At 51.9% G+C, this 20,309-nt stretch overlaps 1 protein-coding gene across 1 annotated transcript in view; it reads left to right on the forward strand.

Annotated features, from left to right (window-relative positions):
* SVIL (supervillin) overlaps nt 1-20,309 on the forward strand; it is a gene marked incomplete at its 5' end in the record, with an annotated part of 127,309 nt that overhangs the window by 101,381 nt on the left and 5,619 nt on the right. Inside the window, 7 exon segments of the mRNA XM_027771045.1 lie at nt 1,929-2,073; nt 2,803-3,079; nt 8,474-8,625; nt 11,559-11,664; nt 12,265-12,472; nt 14,321-14,454; nt 19,837-19,992. Coding sequence (XP_027626846.1) covers nt 1,929-2,073; nt 2,803-3,079; nt 8,474-8,625; nt 11,559-11,664; nt 12,265-12,472; nt 14,321-14,454; nt 19,837-19,992 — 1,178 coding nt within the window.

Here is a 20,309-nt window from a genome sequence, read left to right on the forward strand (position 1 = left end):
ATGTGTTGACTGGGCCAGCTGGTGGTGTGGTCATTCAGGCTGTGGGATCCCACGCGACCGAGTGTGGGATTCGGGTTCCAGACCCAACAGCTTGAGCAACATGCAGGTGCATGTGTGTGTGCATGCCCTGAAATCCCAAAGGAGGAAATGGGAGAGAAGGAATTACAGGGTGACCATCCTCTGTGGGCGATGCTTTCTCACTCTCCCTTTCATCTCTCTCTCTGTCTCTCTGACAGGTGAGACATGCCCTCTGACAAAAATTAAAAATAAAAACAATGTGTTTGCTGGGCCCAGCCCCAGAGATGTGTTTTCAGTTGCTGTGGGGTGGGGCGGTGTGTCAGTCTATCCAGAGCTCCCCAGGGACGGTAAGATACAGCCAGGATTACGCACCAGCTCTGCTTCGCAAACCAGGAGGCTGACACCACACCTTACGATGGCTCACGCCCCCACCTGCAGTCTGCCGTGGGCTGTCTCCCTCATTCTACCTCTGCACAAAAGACAGATTTCTCAGGCAGAAGCTGTATGCTCTGCAGAGTCACCTGAGCCATTCTGCAGAGTGGGATTGGTCTCAGAGACCGTCACCCCTCGTGCTGTTTTCTGATCGAGACGCAGTCTTTGGAGTACTCCTGGTGGTTCCCGGAGTGCCAGGCGAGGTCGCGGTGTGTCTAGGCTGGGCTTTATCCTTCTGTCTCCTCTGAAGGAGCAGCCTCCTGGCGTGGCTTGGCTGTGCTGTCAGAAACTGGTCCTGACCGAGCAGGAGCTCAGCAGGACAGTGGGCACAGTGTGACGGTCTGATGGGGCGTGTGTCCCATTCACACCCAGAGGTGGGCTGGGAGGGATGAGAACCACCCATGAGTCGTTCTCAGAGCTGTACCCTCTGCAGCACGTGTAGTCTCAGCTCCACATTTTCCTAAATGCCCTGTTCTAGGGCTGCAGTTCCCCAACTTTTTTGGCACCAGGATCCAGTTTATGGAAGACACTTTTTCCACGGACTTGAGTGAGGGGGAGGAGCACTAGTCTGTGAGCGTGCGCAGCCCGGATCCCTCGTGTGCGCAGGTCACAGTGGGGTCCGTGCTCCTGTGAGAATCCGACACCCCTGCGGATATGACAAGAGGCGGAGCTCAGGCAGTGACGGGAGCGATGGGGAGCGGCTGTAAAACACACAGAGCGTCACTCCCGCACCTGCAGCTCACCTCCTGCTGTGCGGCCTGGTTCCTAACTGACCGCGGACCAAACCAAGGGTCGGGGCCCCTGTTCTAAGGCACAGAGGCAAATTCTGATATCCTGAGAGCACACCAAGCTCCAGGCTGGGCCGGGCCCTTTCCCATGTGTCATTGTGCTCTCCTCACTCACTGCCATGCCCAGGGACCGAGACATAAATGCACAGAACTTCACTGCATGACACATGACAGTATGTTCACGTTAGTAGCAGAGAGACTCCACACTCCAGAGAGCCTCGCTGTTACGGGACGTGACATGATGGCGAGCTCGCGGTCAGCCGTCCTGTCCTTGCACCTGCTCCTTCATTAGCGGGAACCTTGGCGAGCACCAGTGGGTGACTGTGGGCACGAAGTAGGCTCCAGCCTTGCTGAGCTCCCAGTCCCATGGGCCCCCCACCCCCAAGGGACCCCAAAGACAACTTGCTGCGAAGCTAGAACAGCCCGGGCCCGGCATGGCTCACAGAGCCCTCACACATGTCAGCTCCACCGACGCAGAGCCTTGCAAGGCTTCAGGCCAAGATAATTAAATGTCACGTATTTGGTAAAATAAATGAAAATAACTCTTTTGTTCTATAGACCCGTCTATATTTTTAGTTTGTTTGTTTTTGATATGTATTTGTTTTGGATACCATTTGCTTGTTCTAGCGTGACTGAGTCTTGGTTCTTTTTCTCTCCATCTCTTCCCCCCACCCCCCTGGCACCCTATAGAAAAGGACAGGGGCGGCCTGACTGGGCAATCTTTGGGAGACTTACTGAACACAACGAGACGATTTTGTTTAAAGAGAAATTTCTGGATTGGACTGAACTGAAGCGACCTAGTGAGAAGAACGCCGTGGAGGTCGCTCAGCAGAAGGTATTCTGGGTGATCAAGCCGCAGACCCTGGGTGTCCTGGGGTCCTAGCAAAAGTGCCCTCGAAGCTAAAAGCCATCCCAGGGCTCCCTGGGAGAACGGAAACTTTCCATTTACATCCTAGTTCCAGGAGGTGGGAACAGCCCTGTCTGTGCCTCCTCCTCCCTGGCGGACCAGGTGTAGGGTCCCATCCGCTGCTCCTGGGGCCGTAGGGCGGGGCCTCTTTCCCCTACAGGCGGCTTGTCCCTACCTGCACCTAAACAGCCTTTGGCCGTGTGTGGAAGCTACAGCGTCACACCGTCCTTGTTCCTTTGGCGGCTAACAGCAGAAAACACCTGAAACTGAGTGATTTATAAAAATGGAGGTTTCCTCAGCCCACTGTTGGGAGGTTGTAGGTCCAGGGGCCGCACCTGGTGGCTTTTTCTGTTGGTGGGTCCCGAAGCCATGCAGGGCGTGACATCACGAGAGGTCAGGAGTGTGGCCAGTGTCCACATGTCTCCAGGCCTCCGTTCTTCTGCCGGGAGCCCATCACAGAGACCCCACTCTGATCCCTTCATCACTCCAGAGGCCCCACCTTTGCACAGCATGGAGGCAGTAAGCTTCCTCCTAACACCTTCACATCCACATCTCCACCCGCGGCTGGGGGGACACAGCCCTGTCTCTTTAGCAGCTGATAAAGCATTGCATGAGAAAGGGCCGCTAGAGAGAGAAGGCGTCCCCTTCTCCCTGTAGGAAGACCCTCGGGCCGAGGTCAAGCCCTACGACGTGACGCGGATGGTACCAGTGCCCCAGATGACAGCCGGCACCGTCCTGGACGGGGTGAACGTGGGCCGTGGCTACGGCCTGGTGGAAGGGGACGACCGGAGGCAGTTTGAGATCGCCAGCGTGTCCGTGGACGTCTGGCACATCCTGGAGTTCGACTACAGCCGGCTTCCCAAGCAGAGCATCGGCCAGTTCCACGAGGGGGACGCCTACGTGGTCAAGTGGAAGTACATGGTGAGCACCGCAGGTTAGTGAGCGCGTCCGTCCCGTAGCAGACCAGCGGCAGGGGCGAGAAGCCCACCATTCCCGCAGCCCGGGGGGGTGGGTTCTGCACCGTCCACCCGCAGCAACCACCCTCCCCGCTGAGGCTTCCCCCTGCCCTCCTCGCTGCCCCTGCTCTGACCCAGATCTTCCAGCACAGCGACGCGGGCCTCGTCCGGTACTCACTGTGGCCGCGTGCTGCTGACTTGTCAGACAGCGCGTGTCTGGGTGACTCACGGCCCGAGTGGTGGTGTGCTGCCGGAGGGGACGCACACCCAGGGCCTGGGGAAAGAAGAGGCCGTCTTCTCTGAGGCTGGGCCACTGGCTGGGCCCTGTGTATCTGGTGTAATAAATACTCAGAACTTTTCGTGGATCCTGTGGGCGAGACACTCCAGGGACGCTTTGCCCTCAAGGCGGTGAGGGAAAGGTCTTCGCAGGCCCAGGCATGGGGCTGTGGTTTTCCCTCGCACCCTGGAACAGGACCTCGCAGCCTCTGCAGGACTTGCTGTGTCATTACACTGCTTTCTCAGATGAACAGAACAGCGAGACTAAGTAACCCACCTGAAGTCACACAGCTAGAGGGAGCAGAGCCGGCCACGGGAACGCGGGCCTGTCTCACCCGAGTGTGTTGTCGCGAGCACAGGGTGTGGACGGCCAGGAGTTTGGCCCAGTCACCAGCCCTGTGGAGAGGAGTGGGGTGGAGCCAGCAGCCAGCCTGCCTCAGGGCTGGGCCCCGTCAGCTTCTGGGGCTTCGTCAACAGCCACGAACAGCATGGGGTCGCCCAGGCCAGGGCAGCTCTGGCCTCCCTTCCCAGAGTGGTGGGGTGGCAGCAAGGACCCCACGGAAGGTGCTTCTCGTCTGCTTAATTCCCTGAGAGCGGTTGGCACGGCCCCTTTCCCTTTTTCTAGCATGGCTGTGTCACGTGGCGCATGGGCCACATGCCAGAACCGAGCAGCCTAGGCTCCAAAATCTCGGGCCCTAATGTACCAGCTACCCAAGCCGTGACTGTCTCACCTGGTAAAGAGATTCTAAAAGCCAGCTCCCCGTGTATACGGCGTTGTATGGGATGCCCGGTGCATGCCCCCCTTGTGGGTGCAGGGAACAGCTGTCTCCAACTCCTGGGCAGGGGCAGCATCGTTACTGCCTTCACTGAGGACGAGGCTGTACCTCCCAGTATCGTGGCAGCTCCCAGAGTCGCCGTAGTGGGCGTAAGCTCCGTGATCTGCACAGGGGTAGCACTCGGAAACCATCACCCGCCTGCCGGTGTGCAGCGAAGGCAGTAATGGGGGATTGTGTGTTTGGGAGGGGGTCTGCCAACCTCTGGATCTATGGAACTGGGCACTTTAAGGACAGGCTTTAAGGCACCTGCAGTTCCCATTCTTCAAATGCAGAGCACGGCAGGGCACGGAAGGCCAGGGGAAGGGGCACCACGGTCTGAAGCGTGGTCGGTTTAACAAGTGAAATGAACGAACGAAAACGGTGTTGAAATGACACGATGTTTAAAACTCTGACTTCCAAGTCGTCCAGAGGTTACGTACTTGGAGGCCTCTAGGAAATAACGATTTGGCCGCCCGGGCAACTCCTTGACTTCATAGAAGAACACATCACAGCTTTCCCGACTACCTAATACATTTCCTCCCGATGACCGCAGTGGACAACTACAGCTCCTGCAGCATCTTCAGGAGCCAAGTTGCAGCTCTGAAAAACCCCAGCTGCGGAGAATGAAGTTAGAGCAGGGCATGTTCAGATTTTAGACGGCACCTCTGGGAGCAGAGGAGCACAGCTCAATGGCTTCTGCAGTCACTCTGTAGCCGCCACAGATGCCCTGGCCCCTGGAGACCCTGGCCCCTTGGGGACCACAGGTCCAGCCCCAACATCACTCACTACTCCACAAAGGTGCACCTGCAGACAGCACTGCACTTCAAGCATGGACACTCCTCTGGGACGGGACAGGAAACAGCGGCTGCAGAGGTGTCTAGCCTCCTCCCAGCCCTGGCCAGCCTGCTAGGATCAGCGTCCTCCCCCCAGTGACTGCCCACAGGGTCAGGACACAGAGACACTGGTCAGGCTGCAGATCCGTTCCTACACATGGGTGGTCAGTACATGGAGTCTGGTGCAAGGCTGCGTGACTGTGAAGGACTGTATACCTTAGCTCTCTGTTATTCCCGAGAGGATGCCGTTACGGCTTGACATAACACACTCTGAATGAGGCATCTGATCAGCATTGCATATGGTCCAAGGGTGGTTATTAATAAAACCATAATCTTTGCTTTACTACAGTTAAATTAAGTGATGAAAAATTAAATTGATAGAAGACTGAATTTGTGCATGTTGAGGAAAACTAGTAATCTATCTGACTGATGAAGTATGTGTATGGGCCAGCCCCACGACTTAGTGGTGAAGGAGACTGGATCCCACATGGCTGACCACAGTTCTAATCCTAGTCCGGGCAGCTTGAAAAACACACCAGATGCAAAGCGTTATTCCTATCCAAACAGATGGAGCGGTGGAGGAAGAGGGCCTGCAGTGTGACTAGGGCCCGTTAAGGTGCTTTTTTTCTTTCCCTCTCTGTCTCTCTGGCTCAGTTTGACAAGCACTTGCACCCTCTGGCAATTAGAGAAAAGTGAGAGGGCCAGCTGGTGGCATGATGGTTAAGGCAGCAGCTCGCACATGGACACCTGCACAGTTTGAGTCCCAGACCCAGCAACAATATGAAAAATATGCCAGAAACGTATACATGCGTGCCCAGAATCCTGAGAGGACAATGAAGGAAAGGGGTTGTAGTGTGACCATCCCTCCGGCACATGCTTTCTCACTTCCCCTGTCTGTCTCTGTCTTTCTGGTAAGTGCATGTGCCCAATAAGAACAGGGTTTTTATATTGCTTTTTGTTTGTTTGTTTTATGGAGAGGTTTTTGCTGTAGGGTGCGTGCACGCTCCAGAAAGACAGAGACAGAGAAATCAGCCCCCGGGGGGATGGCCATGCTGCAAACCCTTCTCCTCCATTGTCCTCTCAGGATCTTGGGCACGCACGCACACGTGCCCGGCGTGAATTTAAGCCACCAGATCCAGGACTCGAACTGCAGTCGACTACATAGGAGTCCAATGACATAGCCCTTAGGCCAACTGCTGGTCCCTATTGTTTGTTTTTAAAAGCGAGAAAAAAAAATTTTTTTAATTCTATTCTTGGCCAGCAAGTGTATAGAGGTTAAGGTGCTGGATCCCACATGGCTGGCTGCACCGTTCAAGTCCCAGACCTTGCCAAGCACATGTGCATGAGTGCCCAAAATCCTGAGACGAAGCTAAAGGAAAAAGGACTGCAGCATAACCATCCCTTCTGGGGGGGGTGATTTCTCACTTACCTCTCTCTCTGTCTCTTTCTGTTTCTCTCTCTCTCTCTCTCACACACACACATACGCATGAACACATAGCAAAATATAGACTGAAAGAAATTGTATTCTATTCTAGGTGTATATATTCAAGCCTATTTTAAAATGTTAGGAAGCCATGTTGGTTATTTACGTGTGCATCAGTATTGACACAGTCTATTTCAACGCTAGCCACTCCCAAGGCATATGCGTAAGCTGTTGTGATGTATTTTAAGATATCTTTCCCCAGTCGTGCAGTTGACACAAGTACATTTCACTGCTCCAAAGATGAAATTGAATAACAGCAAGCTTTCTTCCTTAAAAACTCAGCAGATATTGTTATGGAGTGGCTTCTCAACTAACTGCGAGCATTTCTTTATCTGTTCATTGATGGGGCCTCACATTGGCCAGTTCAGCTCTGTAACACATGGCACTAATGGCTCTGCTTGGTCAAAAAGGACTTGAAGAAATAATTGGAATCATTTCTGAAAGCTGTGCTATCATGAACTTCTCTAGACAAAGAGCCAGGAATCCAGTAAACATGGCCCTGACTATTCAAGAACCCACATGTGCTTTCCCTCACCCTCAACCCTCCATGCTGTGATTAGAGCTGGTGAAAATGGAAGTCATGTGTCAATAGAGCCCGAGAACCCAGTTCTTGCCGTTCATCTGTAATGTGCATGGGTGCCATGACCACCTGCCATTGGCTCTGTGGCCCCACTCACTGGGGCTCCCCTCCCCCAGTCATGACCTGGTCTCCTGACCTCACTCAGCCCTAGAAGGTTCTACTTCCAGGTCACCATCCTTCAAACCTTGGCTCACTTACTTTCTCATCAAGGCCTTTTGTCAACAGGCAATCCATAGACCCCCCGCCCTGCTGATAGCACCCCCACCCTTTTCCTCATAGCACCTACCGTGCCTGAAATGGTCTCGCTCATCTCTGGGCACATTACTGCTAGAACGAAAGTGCAGACATTGTCTTAGTTATCACCGTAGCCCCAGAGCCTCGCGGGTCCCTGGCACAAGGCAGATGCTCAATCAATACTTGTCTAAGAATGAATGGAGGGAGTCTGGAGTAAGGTACATTCCGAAAGGTAGGGCGTGAGGCGTGCAGCTGCTGTCTGAAATGACCTCCTGAACAGCGACCCTCCGTGAGGCTCCTGAGAGCCACCTCTGCCACTGCCGTGAACCGGTGCCTACGGCCACGGGCCAGTCACGTCTGCCCTGCTGCAGCCCCGCGGCAGACCCAAAACCCACGTTCTTTCGTGAAAGCGATAGGTCGGTAATTTACCTCTTGAAGTTCAAAGCTTTTTTCTTTTTTACTAGAATAGTTTTAACAGGCTAATTTTCCCCCTTTGCTCTTAAAGCTGGTCCAGCTGTTGTTTCCGATATCTTTTCCGTACCAGCTAACGTGTTTGCCAAAGAGTGGTGTCATGTGGAAGACGCGCTGTGTCTGTGGGAGCCATCGGTCCTGCCTGGCGGTCACCATTCTCTGTCACACGCTTGGCGTGGCCTGCCGCCTTCCTCTGGGATGATGGGGTTCTTCTTAGGGCTTGGGAAGGGCCCGTCAGGTCACTTTTCTCTGGTTTGGAGGCCCTGGGTCAGTTGGCCGGAATGGGGCTGGTTCCTCTCTTCCCGAGTGATGCCTGACAGTCCTTCAGTTGTGAATGATTTCGCTCGGCCCCATGCACAAAAGCTATTTCCTTCCTTTTTCTTTTTCTTTTTTTGAAAGAGAGAAGGAAAGGGCATGGTCACTCCACCATCTTCATCCCTCCATTTCTCGGTCCTGTTGAGATTTGGTGCATGCACACTTGCGTGGTATGCTTTCCAAGCCACCAGGGCTGGGATTTGAACCATGGTCAGCCATATGGGACTCGGCTCCCTTTACCACTGTGCTGCAGGGCCAGCCCCCAACAGCTGTTTCCTTAGCCTCTGTCCTCCCAGCCCTGGAGAAGCGAGCCAGCTAACTCTCTGGTCCCCAGTGCTGACCTGGCCTCGCTGCTCTGTTTGCAGTGGGAAGTCGGCAGAAGGGCGAGCACACGGTCCGCGTGGCTGGCAAGGAGAAATGCGTCTACTTCTTCTGGCAAGGCCGGCACTCGACTGTGAGCGAGAAGGGAACATCAGCGCTGATGACCGTGGAGCTGGACGAAGAAAGGGGGGCCCAGGTAAGTCATGGGGAGCTGTGAGGAGCTGCTGCACTGGGACTGAAAGAGGCTCCGTTCCCAGAGAGCCTGCAATGTGTGGCCTGGTCCCCAGTGATCTGTTTCTCACTAGCAAAATGCCCTCCCACCGCCGCAGCCCTGGGCTGGCTTCTGCAGGTTTAGGCTCTGCCTCCCATCCCGTCCTCCCTGTCCTGTTGTAACACGATCCAGAACAAGATGCTCTACCTGCGAATGCACAAAACACATGTGCACATGGCCAGCGAGTGTTTTTGCAAGGTTTCCACCTGAGTAATAATCAACGCATTGTAAATAAAACAGGGAAGGCCCTATCCACTTGTAAAATGGGTAGAGATTTTTGCAAGAGTAGCTCTGGTGCTGGCGGGCTGCGGTAGGATGGAGGCTCGCGTGGGCTTCTCTCGGGCGGTGAATCTTGGACTGGCCCTCCTGGAGAGCACCTTGGGCCCAAGAACCTTACAGAGTCAGTTATTCCACTGACACAAATCTATCCAACAGAAACATGAGAGATTAAACTAAGAATTGAGGACTTTGCCTGCATTCCTCCCAGTGCCCAGGGGATTTTTCTAGAACACAGCAGACCACAGACCATGAGGCTCCCTCTTTTTCCACCAAACAGAATATAGTTTAAGCCATGCCCAGGTCTCCAGCCCCACAGGTAGACCTCACAGCTCTGCAGCTTCCTGGCCCTCCTGCCCAGCCCCAGGCTGGGGCCTGCTGCTTTAGGCAGACACCCCGCCCACTCACACTCACCCGCACTACCTCCCTCCTCTGGAGGACTCACCCTGCTCATGACTGCCCCGGCTCCCAGCCTGCTCAGATGTGGGTTTCTGCTCCCACACCATCCCTGTTTTATCCAGAAACCTCCCCTTTCTCCTCTTTTTCCCTGCCCCTTTGTAATGCTTTGTTTTCAGCACTTTCTACCACCTGAAACTGCAAAATGTTTTCTTAAAGTTTCTTTGCTCTTTAAAGTTTAGGATATTTGTTTTAGACTGAATCTAATCTAGCAAATTATAACAAGATTTCCTAGATTTGGGTATTGTAAAAGTATCTTTTTTTTGCCATATTTTTTGTTAATTTTTTTGGGGGGGAGAGGTTTTTCCTATAGGACGTGTGCGCTCTCCAGCGAGACAGAAAGCGAGAAATCACCCCCCAAGGGGGGATGGCCACGCCGCAATCCCTTCTCCTCCATTCTCCTCTTGGGATCTTGGGCATGCATGCACACGTGCCCAGCCTGAGTTTAAGCCACTGGATTTGGAATTTGGACCACAGTCTACTACATGGGAGTCCAGCAACCATAGCCATTATGCCAACTGCTGGTCCCAATTTTTAAAATTATTATTCATACATTAAACTGCTATACATCATTTAGATTGTGCAAAGAGTTTACCCAGCAAACTGCAAAATATTTTATTTCCTTACTTATTATCTAGCGCCACAAGCATGACAGAGACCATGTCTGTCCTGGTCTTAAAACTCCAGTGCCACTCCAGGACCTGCACTGTGCCTGGCACCTACCCCTGAAGGGCAAAGTTTCAGGAACTGCTCTGTTTAACGTTTGGACGCCCTATGCCTCACCTCCCTCCTTTGGTGCCAGTACTTGGGAGCTGGTCTGGGGTTTTAGAAAACACGACATACAGTTTTTACTATCTTGGTGAGTGGTTAGCAACAGCATGAGGAAGGAGAAAGTGGAATTTTCTCTAAGAATAGATCAGCACTTCCTTGGCCTTCCCAGTCCTAAGAGCCAACTGTCTTACCCACCGGAAAGTTTAAATGAGTACTTTTGACTATGGACTATGATTAAGAAATAGATGTTAGCAACAGTTGCATTTTAATTTTTCCCTAATAGTGTATCATTTCAACTGCCTTTATTCTTGGGAAGGCCACGGACGAACCCCTTTTAATCATGCATTCAAAATCATACGTAGGGTTTCAAGTCTTAATCTCTCTAGTACTAACATTTCATTTTCTATCAGCCCAGCGAATGGAAAACATCGTTTGAGACATGAGTAACTGCCACAGAATGGCACTTGATAATGTAAAATAGGCCATGAGGTTGAAGTTAGCTCCCCGCGAGAAACGCTTCCAACCTCGAGCACGCTCTGACCGCCAGCTCTGCAGGCATTTCCTCTAAGGGCAGGGTCCAGGGTGGATTCACTCAACCCCGACGTCACTGATGGTGCCTTACGGGCAAGGGGGTATTGCTCTCTGACTAGACTGCTGGTTGCAAGGGATACATTTTCCCTCCCAAATTCCTAAGGGAGGTTAGTCATTCTCGTGCTGAGAGGCATACTTAGTTAAAAGTGTGTGTAGATCAGTCATGGTACCCCCGTACCGTGGAATAGCATTAAAGCTTACGTGTGTGTGTCACAGGTATTTTGCTTGTTTGTTTGTTTTGCCATAGGGCATGTGGGCTCACGGGAGAGACATAGTGAGGGGGAAAGTGAGAAATCACTCCCCAGGGAGAATGGCCAGGGCGCGATCTCGTCTCCTCCATTCTCCTCCTAGGATTTTGGGCATACACACACGTGTCCAGCATGATTTTCCAGGTTCCAGGTCTGCGCCTCGAACTGTAGTCGGCCATGTGGGAGTCTAGCATGTTAACCACCACGCCATTTGCTGGCCCCTCGAAATGTCTTTTAAAAGACTATTCAATGACAGAAAAAAATAAATCCAAATGAGGGTCTAAAGCAACATGAAACAACATTCCTGTGTTTGTTAAGGAAACCGTATACCTGAAAAGCACTTTGAAAGAAAGGCTATGCACTCCCACTTCCATAATGAGTCTCGTTAGATAACAGTGGTATCGCTTGCTTTTGAACATCTTGTATTTCTCAGCCTTTCGGGAGCAGGCGTGCATTGTTTTGATGACTTTAGCAACCCCATCCCTGTTACCCATTTTGCTGTGTTTAAATTGGCAGGTCCAGGTTCTCCAGGGGAAGGAACCCCCCTGTTTCCTTCAGTGTTTCCAGGGGGGCATGGTGGTACACTCGGGAAGACGGGAAGAGGAGGAAGAAAACGTACAAAGTGAGTCTCCTTTACCTCTGGGATGTGGGTGCTCTTCCCCCCTCCTGGAAGGTATAAGTCTCTCTTTTCATATTGCTGTGACTTTAGCGCTGTAAGCCGCCTAGCGTTTGCCTGATAAGTCAGTTTGATGGGAGCTCTTACCTCCTCCCACCCATGGAATTTATTTCAGGGTCTACCTTTGCAGGCTGGAAGATTCTTTCACCTTAAACTGGGCAGACATTTTTCAGGAGGAAAAAATAAAAACAGTGAATCTGCTATTATAAATAATGAGATTTTTGTTGGCGAGCATCAAAAAGAAAAAAAAGCTTTAGAGTGTTTTAAAATATGCCTATTATGTGACTTATTTTATACATCTTGGAATAATAGATGCCGTTTCCACATCCTGAATGTTTGGCAACCTTTTTAACTCCAAAAGGATTTGCTCTTTGGAACTGCAGTTAGACAGGGTGGGGTCATGCTCGGTGTGGTGGCTCCCTGCCCCAGGGCCTCTGTCTCTGACCTCCTGGAATGTGGTGGTCACTGTGGATGGCACAGCAGGGTCTGGAAGGACAGCTTTCCCGCGGCTCAGGGCTAACCCTGTGCGGCTGCTGCCCCCTGCAGGTGAGTGGAGGCTGTACTGCGTGCGAGGAGAGGTGCCCATGGAGGGGAACTTGCTGGAGGTGGCCTGCCACTGCAGCAGCCTGCGGTCCAGGACTTCCATGGTGGTCCTCAACGTCAACAAGGCCCTCATCTACCTGTGGCATGGATGCAAAGCGCAAGCCCACACAAAGGAGGTCGGAAGGACAGCAGCCAATAAAATCAAGGAGCAGTGAGTGTTGGGTGTCGGGGCGAGCCCTCCACTAAAGGGATATCGGGAGGGACAGGCAGGTCAGGGTGAGAAGGGCTCTCAAGACTCCTGTTGGTGTCCATTGTGCTCACAGCATCGTTTTGTCAGAGCAGTGCCATGTTAAAAAGCTAACACTTGGAGGGCCAGCAGTTAGCGTAATGGCTATGTTGCTGGACTCCTATGTAGTTGACCACGGTTCAAGTCCCAGACCCGGTGGCTTAAACTCACGCCGGGCGCATGTGGGTGCGTGCCCAAGATCCCAAGAGGAGAATGGAGGAGAAGGGATTGCGGCGTGACCATCCCTCCTGGCGTGTGATTTCTCGCTTTCTGTCTCTCTGTCTCTGTCTTTCTGGCGAGTACACGCACCCTATAGCAAAAACCTCTCCAAAAGAAAAAGAGAAAGAAAAAGAAAAGCTAAAGCTTGGAAACCCCCATGCGTCCTCTCTTTAGAAAACCATCATGTTCCCCATTGTCAAAAGCCACCTCCTGACACTGATTTCCTGGACTCTGGGGTCAGTTTTGGGGCACAGCGCTGCCGACGTCAGGTGCCGTTGCTCTCCCAGGCAGGCGCCTGCAGTCGGCCCTTACAATGCAGTTCACTGCGACAGCGCACTGCAGAGCTGGGGGCAGAGGGCACCCGAAGGGGGCTGAAGGAGAGAGCCAGGGAACGTGCTCCCGGGGCCCGGCTTCAGCTAGAGCTCGTGCCACTGTGGCCCTGCCCTTCCGAGCAGCCCTCGTAAGACAGCCATCCCAAGCATACAAAGAAATCCCATGTCCCCCTCCCCGCCCCCATGATTCGGGAGCTAAGACCCGAGGAAACCTCGGAAACTTCTGCACAGGGAAAGTGAAGAGGTTCCCGCAGAGGCCGAGCTGGAGAAGCGGAGTAGGATCCTGGTTACTAGAGGCCGGGAAGGGGCAGGGCTGTGGGTTCATGGATTCCAACGCACACGTAGCTAAGAGGAGGAGTAAGTTTACTGCGTGGTAGGCCACTACCACTCAACTAGAATGTGTATTTCAAAATAGCTAAGAGAGGATTTGAGATAGTCACAAAGTATGGCGGATGGTTGAGACAACGGCGGTGCTCATTGCCCCGATCTGACCCTTACGCATTGCGTTCACGTACTGAAAAATCACGCTTACTCCATAAGTAGGTACTGTTACCCTGTGTCGTTTGGATTTTGTTTTACATGAAGAGTTCCCTACGGCCACAACATGCCATCAAACGGCCACTTGGTAAAACCCGATCTCTGGGCGCTAAAGCAGTGGGGTGCGACCTGCACCCCAGGTGACCCCTCTCACACCTAGCTCTACATGGATGGGCAGAACAAGGACAGAGGCAGACAGATGTGGAGCAGGCCACCTCACCTCCAGGCAGCGCTCTGTGGGCAAGCCAGCCAGAGGGACAGCACCTGCACTCAGGGGTGCAGTGGGGGCTCAGAGACGTGCACGGCCCGCTGAGACGAAACCCAGCAGCAGCGTTCACAGTGCACCCACTCTGTGCCACGCACCTGGGCCACGCATACACCCAGGTCTCGGTCCTCGTGAGACGTGTTCTAGCAGGAAAGAAGGACACGAGATAGCAGAATGGACTGTGATCTGTGAAGAAGGATGTTGTTTTCAGACGCGATACGTGTAACGGATCAGTCCTCCCCAAGCCCGGGCCACCCTCTGCCTCCCCCACCACACGCTCGTAAACTACAGAGCACCGTTATTTGTGGGAAGGAAGCGCTTTCAGGTAGAAAGTCGAAGAGTTGGTGAACCAGTCAGATTCAGGCTGATGAGTTTATCACCCTCTGGCTTCTGAAAACCATCGGGGTCTCTCCCTCACAGGTGCCCCCTGGAGGCGGGACTGCACAGTAGCAGCAAGGTGACGATCCACGAGTGCGAGGAGGGGTCCGAGCCCCTGGGATTCTGGGATGCTTTGGGAAGAAGGGACAGGAAAGCCTACGACTGCATGCTTCAAGGTAAGGCACCACGGCATGGCCCTCCCTCCTCCTCACCCAGGCAGTAACTATTTACTGAGCATATAATATGTACAGCACACCGCGATTAAACCCAGGGTCTGTCCCTGGGGCCTGCCACTTAGTGAGCAGGCTAAGCTGTCCGCATGGAAATTATAATACAAGCTAAAGGTTCAAGATAAAAGAAACCTGGGCCAGCAGATGGTGAAATAGTTATGTCGCTGGACTTCCACTTAGTTGTCCATGTTTTGAGTCTGTACGCAGTGGCTTAAAACATACCAGGCACATGTGTGTGCGTGCCCAAGATCCCAAGAGGAGAATGGAGGAGAAGGGAAATCACACCTGGCTCCCTGGAAGAGGTGGCATTTGCACAGTGCCTTGGAGGTTAGTTCCATTGGGCAGCAGCAGGTTCCAGGAAAGCAGCTGAGCAAGGCACAGTGTAAGCCTAAAGTCTGAGCAGCGTCCAGGGTGCAGGGAAGTAGTGGAAGTTCAGATGAGAGGGGAGGAGAGAACCAGGCATGGAGGCCTGAACCGGGGGCCCTCGGCCTCACCCGAGCTACTCAGGTTCTGCGCCACTGCCGAGGCACAGTGGGAAGAGGAGTCGCCCCCCAGCGTGTGCTCGGGAGGTGTTTAGTGAGATGAGCCGCGGTACGGTACCGTGGGGCAACTCCCAGCAGCTTGTGCTCGGGCCTGACGCTCAGAGATGGATTGTGAGGTGATCCATTTCGCAGCATGACCCCAAGATGGCCACAAGGGGGAGGTGAGAGACAGAAGCAGCCATGATACGGTAGCTCTCAGGGAACCCTAGGTCTCTGAGAAAACAGCGGAAGCTGGGACACAGGCCTCAGAAAAATGCCTGCGGAAACATACAGGTGTGGTGCTGGGCATGGTGTCCACTAAGATGCGTCATTAAGAGGCTGTAGAGAAAGATGGAGCAAAGTAGAACAAGGTCAGGGGACTGTCACAGACCGGGAGGAGGACATATCCTAAAGGAGGGCACAGTCACCACTGGCAGGGACCAAGGAGTTCAAGGACTGGGAGGGCAAAGGGCTCGATGACAGGCTCCTCAGAGGCCACTTCCAGCCAGAGGCGAGCCAGCCCAGCAGAGCGGCCAGTGAGGAGGTGAGAGACGCCGGTGGGAGAATAAGAGGAAGGAGTAAATGCGGGGGCGAGGCGCGTCAGAGCCGGAAGGAAGCCTGCCAGGCACGAGGAGACTTCTTACCTATTCCTGGGCGGAACCACATCCGGGGACATACTGGATGGAGCAGGAGGATGCAGCTGAAGTGTGGCTGAAATGGGGTGATCAAGGGCACAGGAGAAAGGTCACCTGGGACGGAGGTCATATGCTTTGTTTCTGGATTTTTTTTTTTAATTCCACTAGAGCATGTGCCACAGAGACACAGGGAGAGAAAGAGAAAGAACCCCCAGTAGAGTGTGGTCATGCCACAATCCCTTCTCTTCCATTTCTCCGTCCTATTAGAAATAATTGGGAAATACACCCAACGTATTTTTCAAGCCATCAAAAGCAGGATTTGAACCGCAGTCAGCCACGTGGGATCTGGCATCGTTAACCACTAGGTGCAGGGCCGCCCCTATCTGCTGCATGCCCAGCTTTTTGCTGCATGTTGTGCATTGGGCCTGGGAACATGAACGTTGTCAGCTAGGGATGGCACGTAGGTGGCCCATGCACGGAAAGAAAGGGAAGCCGTGCCCAGAGGACCCACGTGCTCCCTAGCTGAGAACAGCAGAGGAGAGCCTCCAGCACCCCATTATTGTTCTTGCTGCTGGTACTATAAGTAGTCAAGGCCTTTCCCACCCCCAAGATGTATAAATCCTGTGCATTTCTGTTGTCGTCCTGTATTTCCCGTTTCGCCAGAATTCTCCAGTCTGTCTGGAATTTGGGTGATGCCTGTGTGTCCAACTGGTTGGCCAGTTTCACTTGGGCACCCCGAACCTCAGGGCCGCATGTAGCCATGGGGGAGGACACCACCATCTAGGGTCCTAAGGACCCGTCGTGGCTGAGTCCACCATTTTATCTGTCTCCTAATCGCTGCCACCTGGGAGATACAGCCTCGGGTGTTGGGGTGGGAGCTGGGGAAGGAAGCAGACCCGTAGTCCAGGGTGGGCATTCGGCTCTTACCCTGTCCTGAAAGACCTTACCCTGACTTTCCCACTTGCCAGAGTGAAGTTGGCTATGAAAATATGTGCCTCCCCGTCTTTTCATAAAAATCTAGATTAGGGAAACAGCAGTTAGCGTAATGGCTATGTCGCTGGACTCCCACGTAGTCAACCGCGGTTCACGTCCTGGACCCTGTGGCTTAAACTCACGCCAGGCGCGTGTGCATGCGTGCCCAAGATCCCGAGAGGAGAATGGAGAAGGGATTATGGTGTGGCCATCCCCTCTGGGAGGTGATTTCTCGCTTTCTGTCTCTCTGTCTCTCTCTGTCTGTCTGGCAAGTGCACGCGCCCTATAGCAAAAACCTCTCCAAAAAAAAAAAATCTAGATTAGCAGAAGAAGCAAAGTTGGTGTTTGCTTTACTGGAGTTCCGATGAGACAGGCACCATTTAAGAACCTTGTAACTCGGTCATACCACCCAGCACTTGACCAGTTTTACAGAAAAGGAAACGGAGGCGTGGAGAAGGGAACGCCTGCCCGAGGCTGGGCAGCAGTGACGCGTACTCATCCCTCCATGAGAGTGTGCCTCCCAGTTCTATCAACTTTTATACAGCTTTGTACATATAGTGTCTGTTGCTAACATGACATCTCTCGGAGATAACCAGAACTCACATGTTCTTTGCTATATATAATATAAATAAAACCTAGACCTGGGGCCAGGTGGTGGCACAGTGAACCTCATGTCCCAGCAAGGACCCTGGCATACGAGCATGCTCTGGTCTGTGCTGGCCGAGACTGGGGGTGGCTTGTGGTGTGAAGCCCCTGTTAGGGGGTCTTTCTCTCTCTCTCTCTCTCTCTCTCTCTCTCTCTCTCTCTCTCTGAAATAAACAAACAAGCAAACTTTAAAAAATAAACTAAAATCATGGGACCAGCAGTTAGCGTAATGGCTATGTCACTGGACTCCCACGTAGTCGACCACGGTTCGCGTCCTTGACCCAGCGGCTTGAACTCATGCCAGGCACATGTGCGTGCTCAAGATCCCGAAAGGAGAATGGAGAAGGGATTGCGGCGTGGCCATCCCCCTGGGGGGTGATTTCTTGCTTTCTATCTCTCTGTCTCTCTCTGTCTGTCTGGCAAGCGCATGCGCCCTATAGCAAAAACCTCTTCAAAAAAATTTTTTTAAATAAATAAACTAAAATTTACTTGGTTACCTGCTCTTTCCATTTATTCTCTTACAAGCAATTTCCCAAGTTGTTACTATTTCAGCTTTAGTGGCTACAGGACATTCGTCCCATGAATGTGTGCCACTCTGTACTAACCGTACCCTAGGGTTGCAGAGCTGTGTTTTCTCCACTTTTCCTCTATTATGTAATGATGCAGTTTGAATCACTTTTTTGAAAGTTTGTATGGTCACTCACAGTTAAGGTAAATTCCTAGATACGCACCTGCTGCCCTAAACCGACAGGAGTCAGATAGCACCGTTGTCCCCTGGTGTCTGTGGGGGTTAGTCCAGGACCTGGAGGGTACCAAAACCCACAGATCCACAAGTCCTTTATATAAAATGGCCCAGTATTGTATGTAACCTGCTCATATCCTCCCATATACTGTATTGAAATCATTTCTAGAATACTTATTAAGTCGAATCTAATGTAAATGCAGCGTAAGTATTAGTTATAAGAATCTTAAACCTCAGTCATAAAGGCCAGCAGGTGGCATGGTGGTTAAGGGTGCTGACCGAACCACATGGCTGACCGTGGTTCATGTCCTGGGGACCTGGTGGCTTGCTTTTTCACTTTCCTCTCTCTCTCTCTCTCTCTCTCACTCTGTCTTCTCTGGTCAAATTAAAAATAAATGAATAAATATAAAGGTAAATAAAATAATTCCTGAAAAAAAATAATAACTCAGTCATACAGCCCAACACTTTACCATTTTACAGATGAAGAAACTGAGGTATGGAGAAGTGAATCCTTGTCCAAGGCTGGGCAGCAGTGACACGTACTCATCTCTCCATGACAGTGTGCTAGATCCTTTATTATGGAGAACACTTCAAGTTTACGCATTCTCCTCTGAGTTTTGTAGGGTGTGCCATACTGGGTGTTACCATGTAAATAGTCTGTGAGTGGAAATTGCCACATTCTATGTAGTTGTTTTAGAATACTTCACAAACACACTCAAATTCTTTATTATTATTATTCTTTATTATGTTTGTAACTTCTTACATGACAAAATATGAATGAGAATGTGCCTTGTATAATTTTTACTTGTAGTAAGAAACACCCATACTGCACAACTCTGCTGTTGCAAAGCTTCCTTGAAGGGCCCTTGCCCGGATCAGGTGATTGTGTACGGTAGCACTAGTAAGAGTTTAGAACTTACAGTATCTTTCAGAATTTTAAAAACAAACTGTAAACTGATTTTTTTAATGGATATTAATTACAGGGACCAGCAGTTAGCATAATGGCTTTGTCGCTGGACTCCCACGTAGTCAACCGTGGTTCGCATCCTGGACCCCATGGCTTAAACTCACGCCGGGCGCGTGTGCGTGCGTGCCTAAGATCCCGAGAGGAGAATGGAGGAAAAGGGATTGCAGCGTGGCCATCCCCCCGAGGGGTGATTTCTCACTTTCTATCTCTCTGTCTGTCTGGCAAGCGCACTCGCCCTACAGCGAAAACCTCTCAAAAAAAAAAAAAAAGATATTAATTACTTGCCTTATTACAAATATTTCCCATTTTATTACTTGCTTTTTCTTTCTTTCTTTTTTTTTTCTTCCTTTGCCATAGGGCATATGCACTCACCAAAGACAGACAGAAAGAGGGGAAGCGAGAAATCACACCCTGGGGGATGGTGATGCCGCAATCCCCTCTCCTCCATTCTCCTCCTGAGATTTTGGGCATGCATGCACCCAGGTGTGCAGCATGATTTTCAAGTTGCCAGGACCAGGACTCAAACCATGGTTGACCACATGGGAATCCAGCACCTTAACCACCATGCCACTTTGCTGGCCCCCTAGCTTTTTTGTTTAAAAAACTTTTTTCCCTTTTTTTTTTTTCACTTTATATCATTGATGCATAAGTCTCTTCTCTTTTAATCGTTTCTTTTACTATTATGATATAAAAGGCCTTCCCCACTTACAAGCTCAGGAAAACCCTGACTGTTTTTCTACTAAATTATCTTGAATTATTTTCATGTTTTACATTCATTCTCCAACCCGGCTGGGATTTCCCTTGCTGCAGACAAGGTCTTTAGCCTCAGTCTCTTTTCTCTTAAAGATCCTGGAAGCTTTAACTTCGCGCCCCGCCTGTTCATCCTCAGCAGCTCCTCGGGAGACTTCTCAGCCACGGAGTTCATGTACCCCGCCCGAGCCCCCTCGGTGGTCAGCTCCATGCCCTTCCTGCAGGAGGACCTGTACAGCGCGCCCCAGCCAGGTGAGGCCCACGGCCGGGCAGCGCTGTTGAGCAGAGGACGCACCCTCCGGGCCCTTGTTTCACGTTAGCATTCACCAAGCAGTGTCTAGCCGCTGAGCACATCGCCAGGGTTCTCGCTTGTACTGTCTCACTGAACCCTCACACCTCCCCTGAAAGGAAGACGGGTGAAATCAACCACATACTGCAGTGTACGGAGCCCGGGCTGTTACCTCTCTCCTCCAAAGACATTAAAAATGGGCAGAGCACAACAAATAATCTGCTGTTCCCCTAGCCCTGCTCTCAGGCATGCTGCTTCATGGGGTGCTTCCCCTCTTTCC

Source organism: Tupaia chinensis, unplaced genomic scaffold, assembly GCF_000334495.1.
Source record: "Tupaia chinensis unplaced genomic scaffold, TupChi_1.0 Scaffold000001_1, whole genome shotgun sequence".
In the NCBI taxonomy this organism is placed as follows: Eukaryota; Metazoa; Chordata; class Mammalia; order Scandentia; family Tupaiidae; genus Tupaia; species Tupaia belangeri.